General features: G+C 30.6%; 1 protein-coding gene across 3 annotated transcripts in view; it reads right to left on the bottom strand.

Annotated features, from left to right (window-relative positions):
- Nucleotides 1-7,721: 7,721 nt before the first annotated feature.
- Nucleotides 7,722-18,981, bottom strand: part of LOC132933550 (neural cell adhesion molecule 1-like) — a 39,859-nt gene continuing 28,599 nt past the window's right edge. For 2 of the 3 annotated variants that reach the window (XM_060999821.1, XM_060999820.1), the window contains exons 8-11: nt 18,837-18,958; nt 17,619-17,874; nt 15,251-15,325; nt 7,722-10,036 (exon numbers count right to left, since the gene is read on the bottom strand). In XM_060999821.1, the coding sequence (XP_060855804.1) occupies nt 9,915-10,036; nt 15,251-15,325; nt 17,619-17,874; nt 18,837-18,958 (575 nt within the window). In that variant the 3' untranslated portion in view covers nt 7,722-9,914. The remainder of the gene's footprint in view (nt 10,037-15,250; nt 15,326-17,618; nt 17,875-18,836; nt 18,959-18,981) is intronic. The other variant, XM_060999822.1, reaches the window with a different exon arrangement.

Genomic DNA, 18,981 nt, shown 5'->3' on the forward strand with positions numbered 1-18,981 from the left:
AGGATGCATTCACGTTTTATTTTGAAAAGACATACATATCATATATGTTAAACCTATTTTTATTAGGGCCTATACCTACTGACAATTAATGATATAAAATAACTTTATTTGAATGTACAGATAACCACATGAAGGATTTGACCACAGGCGTAAATCAAAACATATTATATAGTTTTAACTATTAGATCACAATTAAATATTCAGAAGAGTGCATGTATTATGTAAATAAATAATTATTATATATTCAGAAAAACATTTAATTATTATTAAGATTCATAGACGAAAGTAAATATAGTGCCAAAATTATAATTTATGTTGGCGGGGACTATTTAGCTCATACGCCTGGTTGGCATATAAATCATGCCCCAGATATGAAAAATCATAATACGCCACAGCGCACACGCATTAACTATCAAAGTAAATATTTGATAATGCGTTAAGTATAGTTGAATATTTAAATGTTTTTGAGTATTTTATTACATCTAATATAATAGTGGTAATAATCATACATGAAGTATGCGGGAAGTAGGTATATAATTAAAATTTAAGTATATAGTATGTTAGATTTATATATTATTTAAGTGATATAATATTATAGAAATCGACTACCTACGTTATGTTCTAGAAAATTGTTACACGATGATAACATGTTTTTATTAATCGTAATAAGTATAATAAAATAAAGTACCTACCTACCTATAATATAATCCTATTAATTATTACTGTCTGCAGCGCTGAAAAATGCAGGTGTGCATTGCGCATTGCCAATCGGCACCGATCAGGCGACGATTTTACAAAATTGTAGTGCCTTATATAGGGGACCCACCGTGTGGTAAAATCACCATAGGTACATGAATAGACGTACGTGCATGTATATATAAATGCTCTAAGTAAAAGCAAAAAACATTTTTTTTTGCACGACAATATTGTTTGTTATCAGGTTTTCTATACGTGGCTTATAATTACATGTCTAATATTTAGAATATAATACACTTATGAACGATATTATATTTGCTGATCAAATAAACATCACCAACGAGTATACATTGTACAGTTTGTATAATTTATACTCAACGACATTGATAATAAACAGTATAAGACGATTAAAACATCAAGCAACGTGTTAATGCGTGATAAATACTGGCTGATTAATATAGGTACTCGTATTTACGTATATGTATACCTACTATATTTCATAGTTTATTTTATTATAGAAGATAAAAAATTATTTAATGTCAATAAGACCGTATATATCATTATTTATTAGCAACATTATAATACCGTAACACCTATTTAATCCAAAAATAATTTACTATATTTGTTTTATAAAAGCAACAGTTGGTAAAATTATTGGTAGCTAGGTACCCATAACAATGAAATTCATGCGACACATATAGACAGCAGTGAACAATGGACATAAAACTATACTTTTTATTATCTGGGCATATTACTGTATTTTATAACCTACCTACGTAGTTTACTGAAACGTACAATTTATGGGAAAGTATATTCTATTTGGTGCTCGTTATTTATACCTCCGAAGTCTAAATGTATTCTAATTCGTTTACATAATGAGGAAGATCAGTGGTTCGAAACGAGTTTTATGACACGACACACATCATTAATATCTAAATATATAACACAGGTAACACATGTCATTATGTATCAAAAAAACAAAAATGTACTGTAATAATATACCTAATTTAGATAGATTAAAAGAATATTACAATAAAATGCATGAAACTTGTACTTTGTAAGTAGCCAGCAGAAGGTAGGTATACTGTTGTGTAATATAGTTTATACATATTACATACTATAATGACTAATAATGAGTATTCGTAAGTCGTAACGAGTCAAACGCTCAGATTTTTAATTTCAGCACCAATGAACAATACGAATACAAGCTCACGCATATTCACTTTCGGTACCTACCTCTAACATAGATGCATTTTTTTCTTGTAGTATTACGTAATCGACCTATGTAATCATGACCTTATTAACTCTAGGTGGTGTTCGGTCGTGGGGCGGGGGGTCTATATTTTTTTATGAAACACCTTGACAATAGTAGTAAATGACATACATTTACATAATTATATATTATATATAATATTATATATTGTGTATATATTATAGCACAATAAAATCTACCCTTCCTACTCCTAATCCAAGCTAATGAGTACTAGTAAAATACCTATCGTAAGTTTATTCGACTATACCTATACGCTTACTGCGTTGTAATAATATATAAAATACGGAAAAATACTTTGCAACATTCATCTTATTTTGAAAAAACAGCCATAATATTTAAGTAAACAATAGTGCTTCTGTAGTATATATATTTGTGTGTTTAACAATATTTTATTTGAATTTAACACAATTTATTATTATTTATTCTGTTGATATATGACATGAAATGTTTTTCTTGAATCAGCGATTATAATTGTATTTAATAATTTTCTGAACAAGGCAACAAGCATAAAGTACAACATTTGTTATATCCTTTAGGTACACCATTGTATAACAGGTTTTTGATAGGTTGTATTGGTTGTAAAATAAACTGTTAAAATAATGTAGATAATATAGCTAATAGCTATATAGGTAAACGTTATATTGCTGATACGAGTAATGGGAATAAAAATAAAATGCTAAAGATGTTAAAAAATTGTTAAATTTGAAATTATCATCGTTACATAAAGAAGTAGGTACATATGTTTTAGTGTTTTACTAGTTATCAATATTACAGTTTAATTATGTGTAAATAAATTTTAATTAAAGGATCAACGCAGCCGCAGCCACACAAATAGGTAGGTACATAAAATAGATTAGTGATTACTGATTATTATTGATTAACATAAATAATTGACTATACAATTTAAGATTGTAATAACAAAAATATAAAAATTGTTACGTCAATAAAATAATAGAGCTTAACATTTTATTAGATAGGTAATTTATATTTTAGATAGGTGCTAAAATAATTTTTTGCTCAAAAAACTTAAAAATGTTTAGGTATTACACTCATAACTCCAGGATTTCTTATCGAATAATTTTCTTATTTTGTTATAGTTTAACAAACGAATAACCATAGAGTTTTGAAATTCTCACGAAATGTTTATTTTATAATTTTCCTTAGATGATAATAATTTCAAAATATGTTGACTCTTTGAGCTAAATAGGGAGATTCTAAATTAAATAAAAATTTTAGTTTTTCAATTCTGAGAGGAGCGATGAATCTATTGATTTTGCAACAATTTGTGGTTTTTTTCTTTTGTATTTCATTACTGTTTGGGGCAGTAAAACTCCTTCATTTTTCTTCAGCAGTATCTTGTTCGATGGGAAAGTGAATCTAGTTAGTGCATTAAAGAAGTAAAAATTCTCAGTAGTTATCAAAAGAGTAGGGAAAGACAAAATAATAATTAAGGAAAAACGGTAATTTTTACGCAAAATCGGTTTTTGACCAAATCAATTTTGGTTTTTGGATGTAACTCTAAAACAAATTACCGTAAATACAAGAAATTTTCAATGAATGTATTTATTAACATTTTCTAAACACCATAAAACAGAGCTTTGAGCTATTTACTGTCATTTCCTGTTTCCAATTTTTTCAAGTTTTTTTTTGCAATAAATGTCAATAAAATTGTATTTTTTAGGTCAAAAAGCGTGAAAATTGAATACAATGCTCTTGATATATTGTTATAACAGCAGTTGAAAAATATTAAAAATACATTGGCATAATTTTTGATAAGTATTTAAAATTGAAATGTTGACAAAATTTATCAAATTTGAAATTTGAAAATTATTTTATAGTTCAATATGTATAAAATGTTCAACTTGTATAGCTAAAATTTGAAAATTTAAACAAGGTTCCACGTAAATAGGTAAATAAATTACTTTATTCATAATAATATCATCAAATATACTTAGTAATATACTTACGCTAGCAGACCGTCTTCGCTCAGAATCATTTTACGTACCTATATTATGATTATTGAATTTAAACTATTTAATCATTGCATTATTTGCATTCAAATATAATACATCCACTACAGTGAAGTACACTTATGTAGAGCAGAGTGGTACCCTCTTACCAACTTTTTTATATTCTTATATCAATTTTATAATTATGAATGGTTGTATGGTACAGACGTACAGTACGCTAAACTAAAGGCACTACAGGCGCCTCTTAGCCATTATTGGTACATTATAATCAAACTAACGGTATTATCATTATTATAATATTATGCTCTATAAGGTTTTGAACGTGTTCTGAAATTGATTTGAAAAAATATAGTTATTCTTATTTTTATCAACTAAAATGCGTGACATTACTGCAGCTCACCTAATCGACGTATAGTAAATATATCATAAGATTATGACGGGTTTCATCATAACCTAATCATATCTAATGTAATTTTATCCATTTTTCAAACGTGATGAAATCCACCTATGAGTTGTTTATTTAGTAAATTAATACTTCTATCGGGTCTGGTTATTTTGTTAAAAACGCAGTTATAACACATATATATACAATAAATCTAAAATATTTATAATGTTTTTCAAAATCCAATACGTTTGTAAATTCTATAACTAGATGAAGAAATAAATGTAAATTCGTTAAAATCGCACGCAGAACTAATGTTGCAAAATTTAGTCCTAAAAATAAAGAAGATAAAGTCTATAAAGATAATAAGGTCCTCCAAAAATAGTAGGTATACTAAACGACGAACAGGTCAAATTTTTGGACAAAAAAAATCCCGTTTAATTAGGAACGCTTGAATCGTCACCATCTAGTCCTAGTGGTTAGTTCAATAATAATATTTATCAATACGTTATAAGTAGGTACCTTCTAGAAAATAATATTATGTTCTTTTCATAACACATGGGTCATGACTCGTGAATATAATATAATTGCAAAAATAAGTTATAATTAAATGTGTTCATAGACCATGGTTAATGGTAAAAATAATTAAAAACAAAAACTAATTAGATTTAAGTTTTGTAATGTAGTGTATTAACATTCACTTTGGAATTGAATATATATATATGACATAAATGTTTTATTATTTTTAATAAGAAAAACAAATGCCATAGCCTCATAATTATTCATATATAGGCAATAGATATACCTATAATTTAACTATAGATAGGTATACACTCCAGATAAAGAAGTATAAGAACCTGTATATTATGCATCATTATACGATCAAATGATAAGATCATCTGATCACATATTAAATCATCATTATATAATTAATGATAAGATCTTCAAAATGTAGATATTTACTATATACCTACGTAATATAGTAAGTATTTATACATATTTATAATATATTATGTACCTAAATAAGAACTTTTAGTACCTATAAGATAAAAATAATAAATACCTATGACATAAATTACATAAATTTCATCAGGAAAAATGATATCAGGTTTTATTATTAAGAAATTTAGTTAGTTCGACTCCATTTCAAAAGATTTTGTATGCTTGACTTATTTATTGTAATGAAAAAACAGCTCATTTCAATAATGTCTTCATATTTAGACTTAAAATAGACCTAATAGATATAAAACATTCATCCACGCCGACTAAAAATAAAAATACGAATAATCGATCGAATTAAAATAAGAATACAAGCACCCATATTAATACCGACTAAAGCGACGTTGCTGCAGCATTAAGTTTTACGTCTCCACGATTTATATTTCAAACTGTTCAATATTTTTATTTAAATTCCACATGAGCACCTACACCTATATATATCTTATAATAAATGTTAAATGCAGTATGTACCACGATTGTTTATAGAATGCAATTTTTGTTATTTTTATCAAATAAAAATAAAATTAGATATAGTAAGTATAGACGTAATTTGGTATGTTTAGGTGGTTTGCTGCAGATGTGACTCTTGTAGGTGAAAAGGCTTCACTACAATCATGTGGCTTAAAAACGAGGGTGAAAATATTTGCCAGTTCTTTGTGAAGAACCAGCGCGGTGGTCTGATCAGTCGTCAAAGTCCGCGACAATAGACCACAATAGGTAACAAACTTGTGCTACAGCAGCAGCCTACAGACAATGAATCGGCCGCTCGTTGTTGCCGCACTTAGAAGTCTGTAGACTATTATATATTCAAGTTATTCAACCCAAAGTGGGGCCGACACATATTTATTTGCACGTCGTTTTCCAGCTTAAGCTGACCTAATAATGGTAATAAACGAAACCAGATGGATGATAATATATATGTATCCATATTCCAAACCTACGTATATCTTACCTTTAAATGTTTTTTTACTGGCCGTCATACATGGTAAACATAACAACAACTTATGTTTGTATTGATAGTTATTGTCTTAAAAATTAATAACACATATCCAACACCAATGAATATGTTATATCGACTTGAAAATTAGCCCTATACAACTAACACTATAATATTAATTGCTGTACCTACTAATATAGATAAAATAGTTTAATATTTTAACAATTTATTTGCTAAACTGACACATGCAGTTTTATATTTCAATATTGTACTTTGTACTACATAGGTTAACCAATTATTATTAAAAATATAAATATGTTGGTATCATATTGATTTGTTTTATACTTTGGGTTTACTTAAAATTTGTAATAATAATAAATTATATTATGATTATTGTATTGTTATTTCAACTTCAACAAAACTTGGTCATTAAGTTGAATATGTACAGTGGTGTTAAAATAAGCAAACACCAGAAGGTTATTTAAAATTTATCTTTTAACGTAGAACTGCAGTGTACAATATTATCAACTCTAATATTTTCAAGTGTAAAATCACTGGTTTATTTTTATTGCGTTTAAGTTTTAATTTTTAATCTATATTTTCTATCTACGTAAAATGTGCTTATCAATCAAATATAAATCTTAGCGTGCTTGGACTAGTGAATAATTTAAAATACAATTTTTTTTTTGTTTTTTCTATAAAATTAAATTGAAGTTATCATATATTTGTTTTGCCTTCAGATTGGTCTAATACTCCGTAACCCTAAATTTTATTTGTTATTCACAACCACGTCACACTATTAATTTAAATGTGGGCTAACTAGCCAAACTCTTCTATACCCACGGTTTCGACAAACCATGATTTACGTTACGATAAAGACAACAGTATTGGCACACGAGATCCCGAGTTTGGTGTCTTTCAACTACAACCACGTACCTCACATTAGCTCTGTTAGCTAGTCAAGAGACGCAGAGGCTGATTTATATCTACACAAGCTATCCTATCTCCTGAAAGTTGACCACACGCCGCGGCGCGCCGTCTAAAGACTACGAACACCGATCTCACATCCGTCCCCTGCACGAATAGTGAAGAAATTCGGGGCCGTACTGCTGCCCGAGTCCTGAGGTCGTATACCCGAATCCTTCGTCAGCATGGTACCATGGTCGCTAGTAGGATTCGCTAACTACCATATTTGCTGACCATACAAATTTCACTGTGCATACTTGCAGGACCGTTCCTAGACAGCCTGTCTCTAGATCAGCGTTGGACCTGATAACAGCTGGTAGCTCCCATTGCCGCCACTTTGAAACAGTATTGAACAGTGTACATGTACATTCGATACGGTTCAACACTTTTTTTAACCTGTACGGCTGTACCACAAATTTCCATGCCGAGTTTCTTGCAAGTTTCTATTCGTTATATCGAGGGATATGAATTTCGAATATCATAATAACATTTTAAAAATACTTTTAACAATATTATATTATTTAAATTTGATTTTATTTCATGTAAGTGTAGTAGATTAAAAATAGACTGCAGACACTGAGAGGGGCTACAAATAGTAATATAATATATAATTATACTAATTTCATAGCAGCGTATAATATAATAATTAATAATTAATAATAATAATAATAATAATAATAATAAAATCGAGCGGTCGCACAGAAAACTGGCATATGAATTATTTAAGTACACACGTATAACAAGCACGCATTCTATGCATATGTGTATTTAGTCAAATAGTAAAAATATATAATTAATTAAGAGAATAGTTGCCATCGTAATCTTATACAAATAAAAATAAAATAATAATAATAAATACACACAAAAGCGAAAAAAAACTAGCGTTATTATGTAGGTACATATATTATATTATATATAAATGTATTACACACAAAAGTGTATACACAATATACATAAACATATATAAATATCATGTTATAAAAATATAATAATAACTGTTTGTATTATATTTTGATTATCTCGTAATATTATAATTAATGTATATTGTATTATATAAGCTCGATTTCTACATTTGTCCATGTATAAAATAGTAGTGTTTTTAATTGTTGCGGCAGTCTAAAAATTGTAGTAAAAAATTCGATCTCGGCACTATTAATAGGTATGTATGATTTATTTATATAAAGTAGGTGCATCATAGACGCGCATGGCGACGCTATAAATCGTATTCTAATAATATTAATAATTAATAATAATAATAATAATGTACGAAAAAAAATCATAATAATAATAATAACAAAAGCGTTGTCCCCTTCTTATGTTTTATGTACAACACGTATAATAAAATATCATTACAGACACACGGGTGGAAGATAATATAATATAATATAATATAGTCTATACCTAATGAATTGTTGTAGAAAAAAAAAATAATAATAATAATAATAAAAAAATGAAAAAACGCGTTGCCGCCGTGATTAGGATGGAGTGCTCGTGAACTCGCGCAATGGGTTTACATTTTTCAAGGGGTAAAAACATACAAACAAAACATAAATAAATAAAACCGTTCTTCCGACGACCCACGGCATTTACGACGACGGGTCGCGTGTGTGCACAGGTCGCGCGTGTCATCCTATACCTACGTACATTATATGAGAAAACAAACGCTCGTTAAAAATCTACGAACGACGTGCACGCGTACCTATAATATAATAGGTACGAGCCAAGTACGTTAGGTACATATCGGACGTATTATTATTATTATTAACATTATTGTCGTGCGACCGTATAATGATGACGTTTCGAAAAATGTCCTGCTGTCGGATGGACGTGACACGTTCGCATCAAGCGTGCGCGATGCCTATTATCGCGGCCGTGTGGCGACAGTATAATATCGTTGTACATATTGTGTGGTAATAATAATAAAAACAATGATGATAATAATATTGAGAGTGCGAGCGGCGGGCAACGCGCGAGCGTAGAAAAGTAATTAGACAACGGGCGATGAAAATCAGAAGAAAAAGCTCCGTCGGCGGCATCGGTCACCACGGCGGCGGCGGCGGCGGTGATTTAAGCGCACGACGTCATAATAATAACGCGTCAAATAAACCTAATCAATAATAAATCTACGAATGTTTATGATTATATAGCGGTCATATTAAAATATTGGTAAATTATATATTACCTATATTATATATTAAATTGTATAAATCGAGGCGCGGAAAACCGTCGTACATCCATCGCATTATAGTAATAATAATAATAATATGTAATAAATAATAATAAGCGGCGAAAATAATAATTATAACGACAACAATAATATAATATTATAATAATATAGTGTTTTGAATCACTGCAGTAGTATAGTCGCCATCGTGTCTGTCTTTGGTTGTATATATAAGTAATCGTTTTTAATTTGCTTGCACCCCCTCCCGTTATCCGGTGGCCGAATATATATTTTTGAAAAGAAAGAAAGAGAGAGAGAGAGAGAGAGAGAGAGAGAGAATTAGGCTCACGTCGGCAGCGGGTAGGTGCGCGTCTAATATGGTGTCGTTGTTGCGTTTAGTAAATTTTATATAATAATAAATAGGTATAAATTTTTTTCTTAGTAATTTTCGCAGCCGTGGTTGACGTTGTAGCGATGGAAGTACACGTTCTGCGGTGGCGGCGTTCCTGGACTGCAGGACAGGCGGTCTAACAGGCGGAAGTCGCGGTGGCAACCAGTGCGGTGACGACCAACACGATGGAGGTGACCAAAGCGGTGTTGCAGTATTGCTGCAGACCTGATGCACCACTAGCGCCTGCGACGGAAGCTTCTGTGGAGACGGACAAAAACAAACATTAGTGTGTTATTACAGGTCGAGTACTTAATTAATAATAATATTATGTAGACGCTTAGGCGCTTTGGCGCATAGACAATAGCGTAGCCAGGGGAGGGGCTAAGGTGGCTATAGCCCCCCACCCCATCGACTGTGTTGACCTTAACGTATCGAAGACAACGACGATGAGTCGCGTGCTATTAAAGTAGTTGTAATAAAGACTATTCCTATTTATCTATTTAGCCATTTAGGTACACATTACATTAATCAATTATTGTTGAACTATCGATATTAATATTACCTATAATATATCATGTTACTTTTCATTTTCAGACTTGATTAAGCTATTATATTATACATATACTGTTTCAAGTGTAGCTAAATAAGGTGGATGTGAATATATGAGACATATAATATAGTGGATTTGTAATTTGGTAATTGAAATATTATCGTTAACGATACCTAACGTAAATATGCAACAAAAAATAATGGCCATTGTTTTAGTATTAAGTTGGCAAACATTTTAATGACCTCACAACTTTTGAAAAGTCTCACTGTAGTATACTATAATATACGTTAATTCTTTTTCAACATTTGTTAATTTTTCGATAATAATTTATGGGTTCTCACATTTCGGTATAAAATAAGAATAACTAGTTTTTACAACCACTATTTTTGTACAAAAATTATATACCTAACAAACCCCTTATAAATTATAAAATATAGAAAGGTAACAAAAGTATTGAAAAAAGCCTGAATGCGTAGTTAATTAACTCAACTTATTATTGTTATTATTATAACTAAACACATTTTGACAGTGTATATCTAAAATAAAGTATCTGACATCACTCATGTATGTGCGACCTATAGTATATATTATCATATACGTTGTATTATCCTGTCATCAGCTATGCCCTATGGCACCTGTACATGCCATCCCAAGTCGCCAAACTTAGATAAACCTGGTAGTTCATGTTTCGGGCATATAATCCAACAAAAACCAGTTATACCTTATACTTGTACACGAAATTTATAGCCCCGTATTTTTTTCGGGACGAATAGATTACGGAACGATTATTATCTCAGTATAATTATATACTAATATTTGTCTACTAATTATATTTCAATTTTGCAAGCATGCATATTTCGGTCAGAATTATAGCCTAATGGATTTTAATTTTTCATTTAACTTTGTGCACGGGCCAAAGAACTATCGTGTCGTACGCAATTTAAGTTAATGAGCATTTTCCGTGTTGGTTGTACCTTTATCAATAACAAAATGTATAATATTACACATTTGCACAAAAACGCATTTTGAAAATTTATCACCACAAAAAAATGGGTTTGAATAAAATCCATTGCATTGCAACACGCGTATTTCTGTCCTTGTGTTGATAGATGGATCTAGCTTTCATGAATTCTACAAAAGCATTAAAGCATGAAAGCATTTTATTTAAATTGAATAATAATAATAATTGTGTGGTTTGACATTTTAATAAAAAAACAATCGTGCTACTCTCTGGGAAAAAGACGGTTCAGAAAATACTTGGCAACGGCTCATAAAAAAATTCATCAAATATGATCTCAATCTTATATAATATAAGGTGATATTAAAACTTTTACTTTCAGAGAATTTTTCTATTAAGTAAATGTTCGCAAAATGTACGGATCAATATAAAATATACCAATTTAGGTATCCAAAACCTTAATTTACTAACTCATTTTTATCAAGTTTTAAAGTAGGTATACTTTAAAGTTTAAAGGTAAAAAGATGCAACAATTCAGAGTAAAAGAAAATAAGTTGCTTAAAAATAAACGATAAAAACGTCTGTCATTTTGTATTCGAATAAACTTTTTGTAGTATCAATAACTGTGTTGTTAATTATTTATTTAGAGAAATTTTTGTTTTATTTTTATACACATATAACCTCATAAGTAAATGAAAAACATAAAACACAAAAAAACTTTACAATCACAGTGAAAATACTTTAATTTTATATACAACGCGCATTCATTTGACGCTTCATAAAAAAAGTAGATTACATATTGTTAAACATGTCGTTTTTAACGACTTCTTTTGTTTGCGTTAAATTGATCATACTACTCATATGTCAACTATATGTGGGAAATTGGTGTGTGATGAAAAGTCGTAAAACTAGAAAATGGCAATGTGGTACTAAAACCTAATCAATAACTCGGGAAACTAAAATAATTACTTAACGAGAACCCCGATAAGTGATTAGTAAAAAAAAATGGCGGTCGTGGGAGGAAATGTCCCCTGCAAGGGAATTAACTGCTGTGCGCTGTGCCACTGCTGGTTGCAGATATATTCTAATAATATTACTAATTGCGTTATATATCGCGTTATGATATCAATTAAGCCTTGAGAACCACACTGAAAATAAATCCTATATTATGTTTAACGTTTAGATTGTGGGTACGTACAATTTTATTTTCTTATCAACAGGCGTCAAGATAAACGTTTGTACAGCTTAACTGTTGTCATGTCACTCGAAATGTGCGAAAACGACAAACAGACGACACCAGACAGTACGCAAACCACTGAACTAAATACATAGAATGCGTATTATGTATAATTCTCATATGTGTCAAATGAGACCGTACGGGAGCCACCATATGCATTCCGATTTGATTTTTAACATTAATATTATGATAATGATAACAATTTTCATAGATAACACAACATTTTACTATGTTTTCCCTTGACTTGGAATGCATATGGCGACTTCCTATGAGGTTCATATTTTGAACAATGCACGCGTTCCATGTATTTAGTTCAGTGACGCAAACAAAACAAAACTATCAATTACAATCATATTTATTTTTTAGTTCAAAACATGTTTAACCTTAAATGGTTTTACTGTATATTTTACAGTTATTTAAAACTATTGAGTAAGTATTTATTTCAATACATGTTCAAACAAAATTAATGGAAATTTTATATGATAAACTAAAAACGATACTTATCTACCAAAACCATATTACCTACATGATCGAAATCGATACCCACTTTTTTATTAAATGGGTTGAGGGGAAGTTTAATATAAATAATGTTGTAATTTGAAAACACCAGTTTTATTTTTTTATAATTATTTAATTGTAGGAAAAATAATATGAACCTACCTCTAAAGAAAATAAATAGTCTCTCCCGATAGATACATTTTACTCAATAATATAAATTTAAAAAACATGAATTAAGGAAAACTTATATTCACATGGACAAGTACGATGAGAAACTTCGAATAATGGTTCTGCACAGTTCTGGAATCAAGTATTTTTTGGACTTTGAAATTAGACGAAATAGCCCATCAAAATGTATATTATAATTTATATTATGACGTATGAACTCATAGCGGATATAAATGATTTGAACTTTAAACACGAGTAATCAGTTATACAGGAGTCACCGTCATGGTTAGTCCCAGTTTTTTCAAATTGTTAACACAATATGACTACATTAGGAGCCATCTATAAGCTCCTTATGCAAAAAAATTGATAACACTTATTTATAATTAAATATATTATTGTAGTTTATACAATTTAATCTAATTATCTGTGTTTCGCCAATATAATGTTATCTCTATTTCTAGGAACTATATCTCATATATTTTGACTCGTAAACCATAATACATTATCATATTTCCTCATAATTTCGTATGAATTAAATAAATAAATTATATTAAAAACTAGTCAATTTAATGAATTTTTTACGCAAACACATATATAATACATAGGTATTATCATTAATTATAAATAGTATTTATAATCAATGGTATACAAAATGAACACAAATTGCCTATATATGACCCCTTATAAACACGATCCTCTTTCTAAGATTTCAATGATGGTAATCATAATATTATGCAAATTTATTGCTAACTGCAGTGGCACCATAATTGTATAGTGCATTATTTCTTTTCTCTCTGATCCACGCGCAACTTCGGAAATGTGTAGGTAATAAGCATATTACGGTAGTTCAATTTTTAAACTTTAATATTTTATTTACTCATAATCTGCATAAAAATTGAAATATCGTAAAAACCCAAACTTACAAACATACATAATGTTCCTAACTTTAAGTTTGATAATAGGTCGACTCACGCTAATATTAAAGTTAACAATACAAGATTGGTTTTTCTGAACGCAGATTTCCCATGTTGCACTTGGGTCATAGACAATTTAAACCTCCTAAAACCAAGAGTTGGTAAATAATTATAAAATTTATCAATATTATATGTGCCCAAAATAAATGTATATAATTGATAATATGAATTTAAAAAATGTCTCGGATCTTACAAGTACAATAGAGGTGGAGTGGTTTGTCTTAAATATATGGCGGGTTGTAATCAATATTCGTGCTTACACGATAATATTATGTTAAAACGTCCCTACCAGAACTAATATGTCTACGCGTTTACAATCGAATTTACGCAAATGACTGTTTATACGCGTCACGAGCTTTATTGTGGTAAAGAATAAAAATCTATACCTACGGTATGAAAATTGTATCAGCAAACAGTTTACACCATATCGCCTACTTGAGTGCAGTAGTGAGGTAAGCACGCAATATTTTTCGTGTAAGCCAGGTAGTGGCACCGACTTAAACAACTATACAGTAGCAAATTCCAAATAATATCTAAGTAAACGTTATAGGAATTGATCGCATACCAACCACCCGTTTTTAAGGAGTTCAATACTGTAAGTGCATGTGTAGTAAACGATTATTTATGTGTCGTCATATCCATTACATAGTAACGAGTTTTAATTTTTGCTGAAATTGTGAACTTTTTTCCCATTGTCCCAACCGATGCGATAATAAATTTGGAAACCCATTTGAATTCTCCAATATAACCAAATATAACTATGTATTGAGATCGACTTTCCCACTTGTTCAAGCAATTGTTCTTTACATCTAAATTCGTACAATTTACATGTTTTGAAATGTAGGTGAGTAGTTTATAGAGGTCCTATCACAAAGGCCAAAGGGGATACATCAATAAAAAATTGGCTTACGTTCCGGTAAAAACATAATGGAGTACCGATTTACTCAAGACCAAAAAGTGCAGCGTGACGTGCGTGAATCGCATGCAAATAACAATAATTGAAGAAATATCATAGCCTTATAAAATGATGATACAGATTACAGTGGTGATAAGGTAGTGCACTAGTGTGCACCAGTTTTATACTTACTCAAAACATCGTCGTTATGTTGATGTCCACCGTACTGGGTAATCTCGTTGGCCTCTTGGTCATCGTCCATTCCACCTAGAAACAAGTGTCGTACAAGTGAGCGTAAGAACGCGTGAACCAAATCCGTGCAGTTTTGTTAAATAGTAAAATTATAATAATTATAGAGTTATAGAGTTTGGATGTCAAGGCATTATAAGATAATCCAATTATGATCGACCAAATGGTACAAATTAGACCAATGGTAAGTACATAAATATATTTATTATATTGTTTGCTTTTATAGATTCTTTTGATATTTGAATACTATAATACATTGTATTTTTTTATTCGTAACAGTTATAATTCAAATCGAAATGCCTTCGTCTAAAAATAAATATTGTCAATACTTGGATACCTAGCAATAAAAAATAACAAACGTTTTCGAAAATAACTCGGAAATTAAATGATTTATATTTTGGCACCGATAATTCGATGAGTAGCTCAAGTATAGTTTTACGACCGAAGAATTATTTTTGTCTTATTTTAAGTTTAAATGCGTGATGACTCGATGAAAATATATGTAAACATTTAAGTTGTATTCGGCACCACATAGCGTGTTTGCATTGTTATCGTATCACCATCGCGTTATCTATATTCTAATATATTTCGGAACAATAGACTTTTCGTTCGTGATTTTAATATCCCATTAATATTCTTTCCGAATATTAAAAGTTTTATTCAGTATGTAGGTCTTTGGCATTTGGCGAATGTTTAGTTACATATTAATTGATCTTACTTAGATATTTTAGTCTATAAGATCCAAAACTAAAAATAAATAAAAAGCATGTGTGTGGTGATGCAGCGCATAAGAATACGAGGAGTCTACGAAAAATATCTTAGTAAGAATATCCCGATCGAAATATTAAAAACGTCCAAAAACATAATATGAATATAAAAAAAAGGTTTATTAATACTTATAATATGTATAATTATTATTATTATTCAATTCGATCAAATTTTATGAAAATATAACTTATTTTCAACTAAGTTATACGAGACGCCTTTTAGAGGACGCCACGTGAGCATTTGTTGTCTCCATCTTACAAACTCCCGTGTGGTATCCTCTTAAGAAATACCTCTATGGCTCTATGACTGGTTATATATTATTATTATGTGTCACGCTGGCACTTCGATGTTTTCAAATAACTTTCCTATAAATTTATTCATAAAATCTAAATGAAAAAAACTTTCAAATTTTAAAAGGACCTTTTTGACTCGATGTATAAAACGTCAGAATAGTAAAAGTTATCGATGACTTTAAACTTTAAAACCAATATAGATCTAGAAGGATTCTTAAAGTTATGGGATTTGTAGATTACAATATTTTGTCATGCATCCGAATAATACAAGGCACATAAAAATAACACAGAAAGTCTAAGTAATATATGATGAACGCATTCAATGTGGATGATGTAAAACTATACTGTGTGCAAAAATAAAAAGCTGTGATTATGCGTGCGGTGTATCAGGACAACCGGAAAATAATTCGGAAAATCCAGTTTCCCGATTTTTCTAATTCTGCGCCGGCATTAAGTGAGGCATGTCAAATACTAAATGTATTTTTTCTACACTTACGAGCCCGAGCATGAATCACAATATATAGGTACATAATAATGTAACATCGTACCTACGCGGTCGATATCGTCATAATGTCGTTTTATCCGACCCGACATCATATATTATTAATTATTATCAATAGGGCTGGGATTTTAATGCACTAAAATGTATTTATCAATGATGAAAATTACAAATGAATTGGTATTTAAAGGAAAAAATTCGTTTAAAATATTAATATTTCAATTAGGTAGATATAAGGTCTTGCGGTACAAAAAAAAACACGCAACTGCAAACGGAGTTGCATGTCTGGGCATATGTATATTAGTATATTACATATAATATATGACCAGCTGATCTGTCATGTAGGCAAGATAGTGAAGAAAAATTAAAACAGAATTATTGTTATCGCCTCCTTAATTATTCGCCTTTAGATAACATGAAAACGGCGATCAACAAGTGTATTAAAGTCATTATATAATTCACGTTCGTCACTATCTGGCCGTCGATCACTTTATAATGTATACCTATTAGTACCTACCAAAATTATTTTTATATTTGAATAGAAGTCAATTAAAATATAGTGGAAAAATCCGTAAACAACATCAAAAATTACCAAAAAATGTAAAATATAAAATTATATCTGAAGATTATAACCTATTACCTATAACACATTTTTCAAATACGGAGCTGTTATAAAAACACGAGAGAAAAAATTACATTGCATAAAATTCCCAGCCCTAATTTTATCATCATCATCGTTTCGTATACGTACCGGAAAACACGACGTCCGCTGACCAGTCCGACCAGCCGTGAACGTTGCGAGCCTTGAGGCGTGCCACGTACGTGGTGCCGTGTTGAAGGGTGACCGGTGTGGTCGCGGGTGCTCCTCCGACCTGCTGTTGAAGCTGAACGTTGTCGCCGAACACGTAGGACATGGAGTACCGGCGCTCGTCTCCCGCGTCGCCACCAGTAGACGACTCGACCACCTGTGGCTGCGGCTTGACGTCCGCCCAAGAAGTCGGCGAGTCCTGTAAAAAATTTATACAACATACGCGTGTTTTAACATAGGTATACAGGCGACGATGGCCGTTGGTTGTTATATAATTTATATATCTAGTGTAAGTTGTTGTTTTTTTTATAAGTACACGCAATTATAATATTTTGGAGGACACTATTTCAGTTCTAAAAAAACATTAATTATTAAGTACCTACTAAGTATAATAGATTAATAGTACATGATAACGAGGTTAAGAATATATGGGGGCTTGAAATGACGATTTGAAGATTGTAACAATTAACATTAATTTATTAACATTTTATAATTTGTAAAAATTACCGGAGCTCTCGTATATAATACATTTATTTTATATCTCTTGTGTAAGTGGTGTAACCATTATTACCCTTACTACGTTTACGTTAAATTAAATAATTCAGAAATGATTCGTTCGATTTTGATTTAGATGCATCAACATTAAAAAATAAAACATATGTTTACAGTAGACAAGTGTGGTTATTGTTTGTAAAAATGAAGTCCGTACCGCCACAGAATAATCCTGGTGAAAAAATATTCTAGTTTTTAAAATTATGGTTTTTTGTAAGTATTTTTAAATATTCAAAAGATTTTAAAAGGTTTTAAAAAAAAAATGCATTATTAAAGGATGAAAGGTGGATAAGACTAGAGTCACTCTGCAGTAAATACTTTTTTTTAATCCACCCTCCTATTAATGCAGGTTGGAATAACTAGCTGGCACCTGAGAAAATTCAAGGCATATAGTTGGCATCTTGCAAATGGACGCACTCGGCTGTAATGGCGTCAAGGCATAACTAGAGTGATATATAGCGATCGATTTATATGATGAACGTGGCCATGTATATTTATACATACAGGTGAGGTGGTTGTGCGGTAAATGTCAAAATATGTCACTAACGACGACGACAAGTTTAATGTCTATTTAAAATGACGTATTATATTATTAGCATAATATTATACCTGTTGCTGCCTGTACTGCAACTGGTACTCGATCAGTGGCGACCAACTGTCCACAGTCCATGCCAGTTCGGGCGCCTTGCCCTTGACCTTGACGTACGACTGTTGTGGTCGGGCCGGTGAACCTGTAACGGAAAGAAACAATTCG

Source organism: Metopolophium dirhodum, chromosome 1, assembly GCF_019925205.1.
Source record: "Metopolophium dirhodum isolate CAU chromosome 1, ASM1992520v1, whole genome shotgun sequence".
NCBI classification, from domain to species: Eukaryota; Metazoa; Arthropoda; class Insecta; order Hemiptera; family Aphididae; genus Metopolophium; species Metopolophium dirhodum.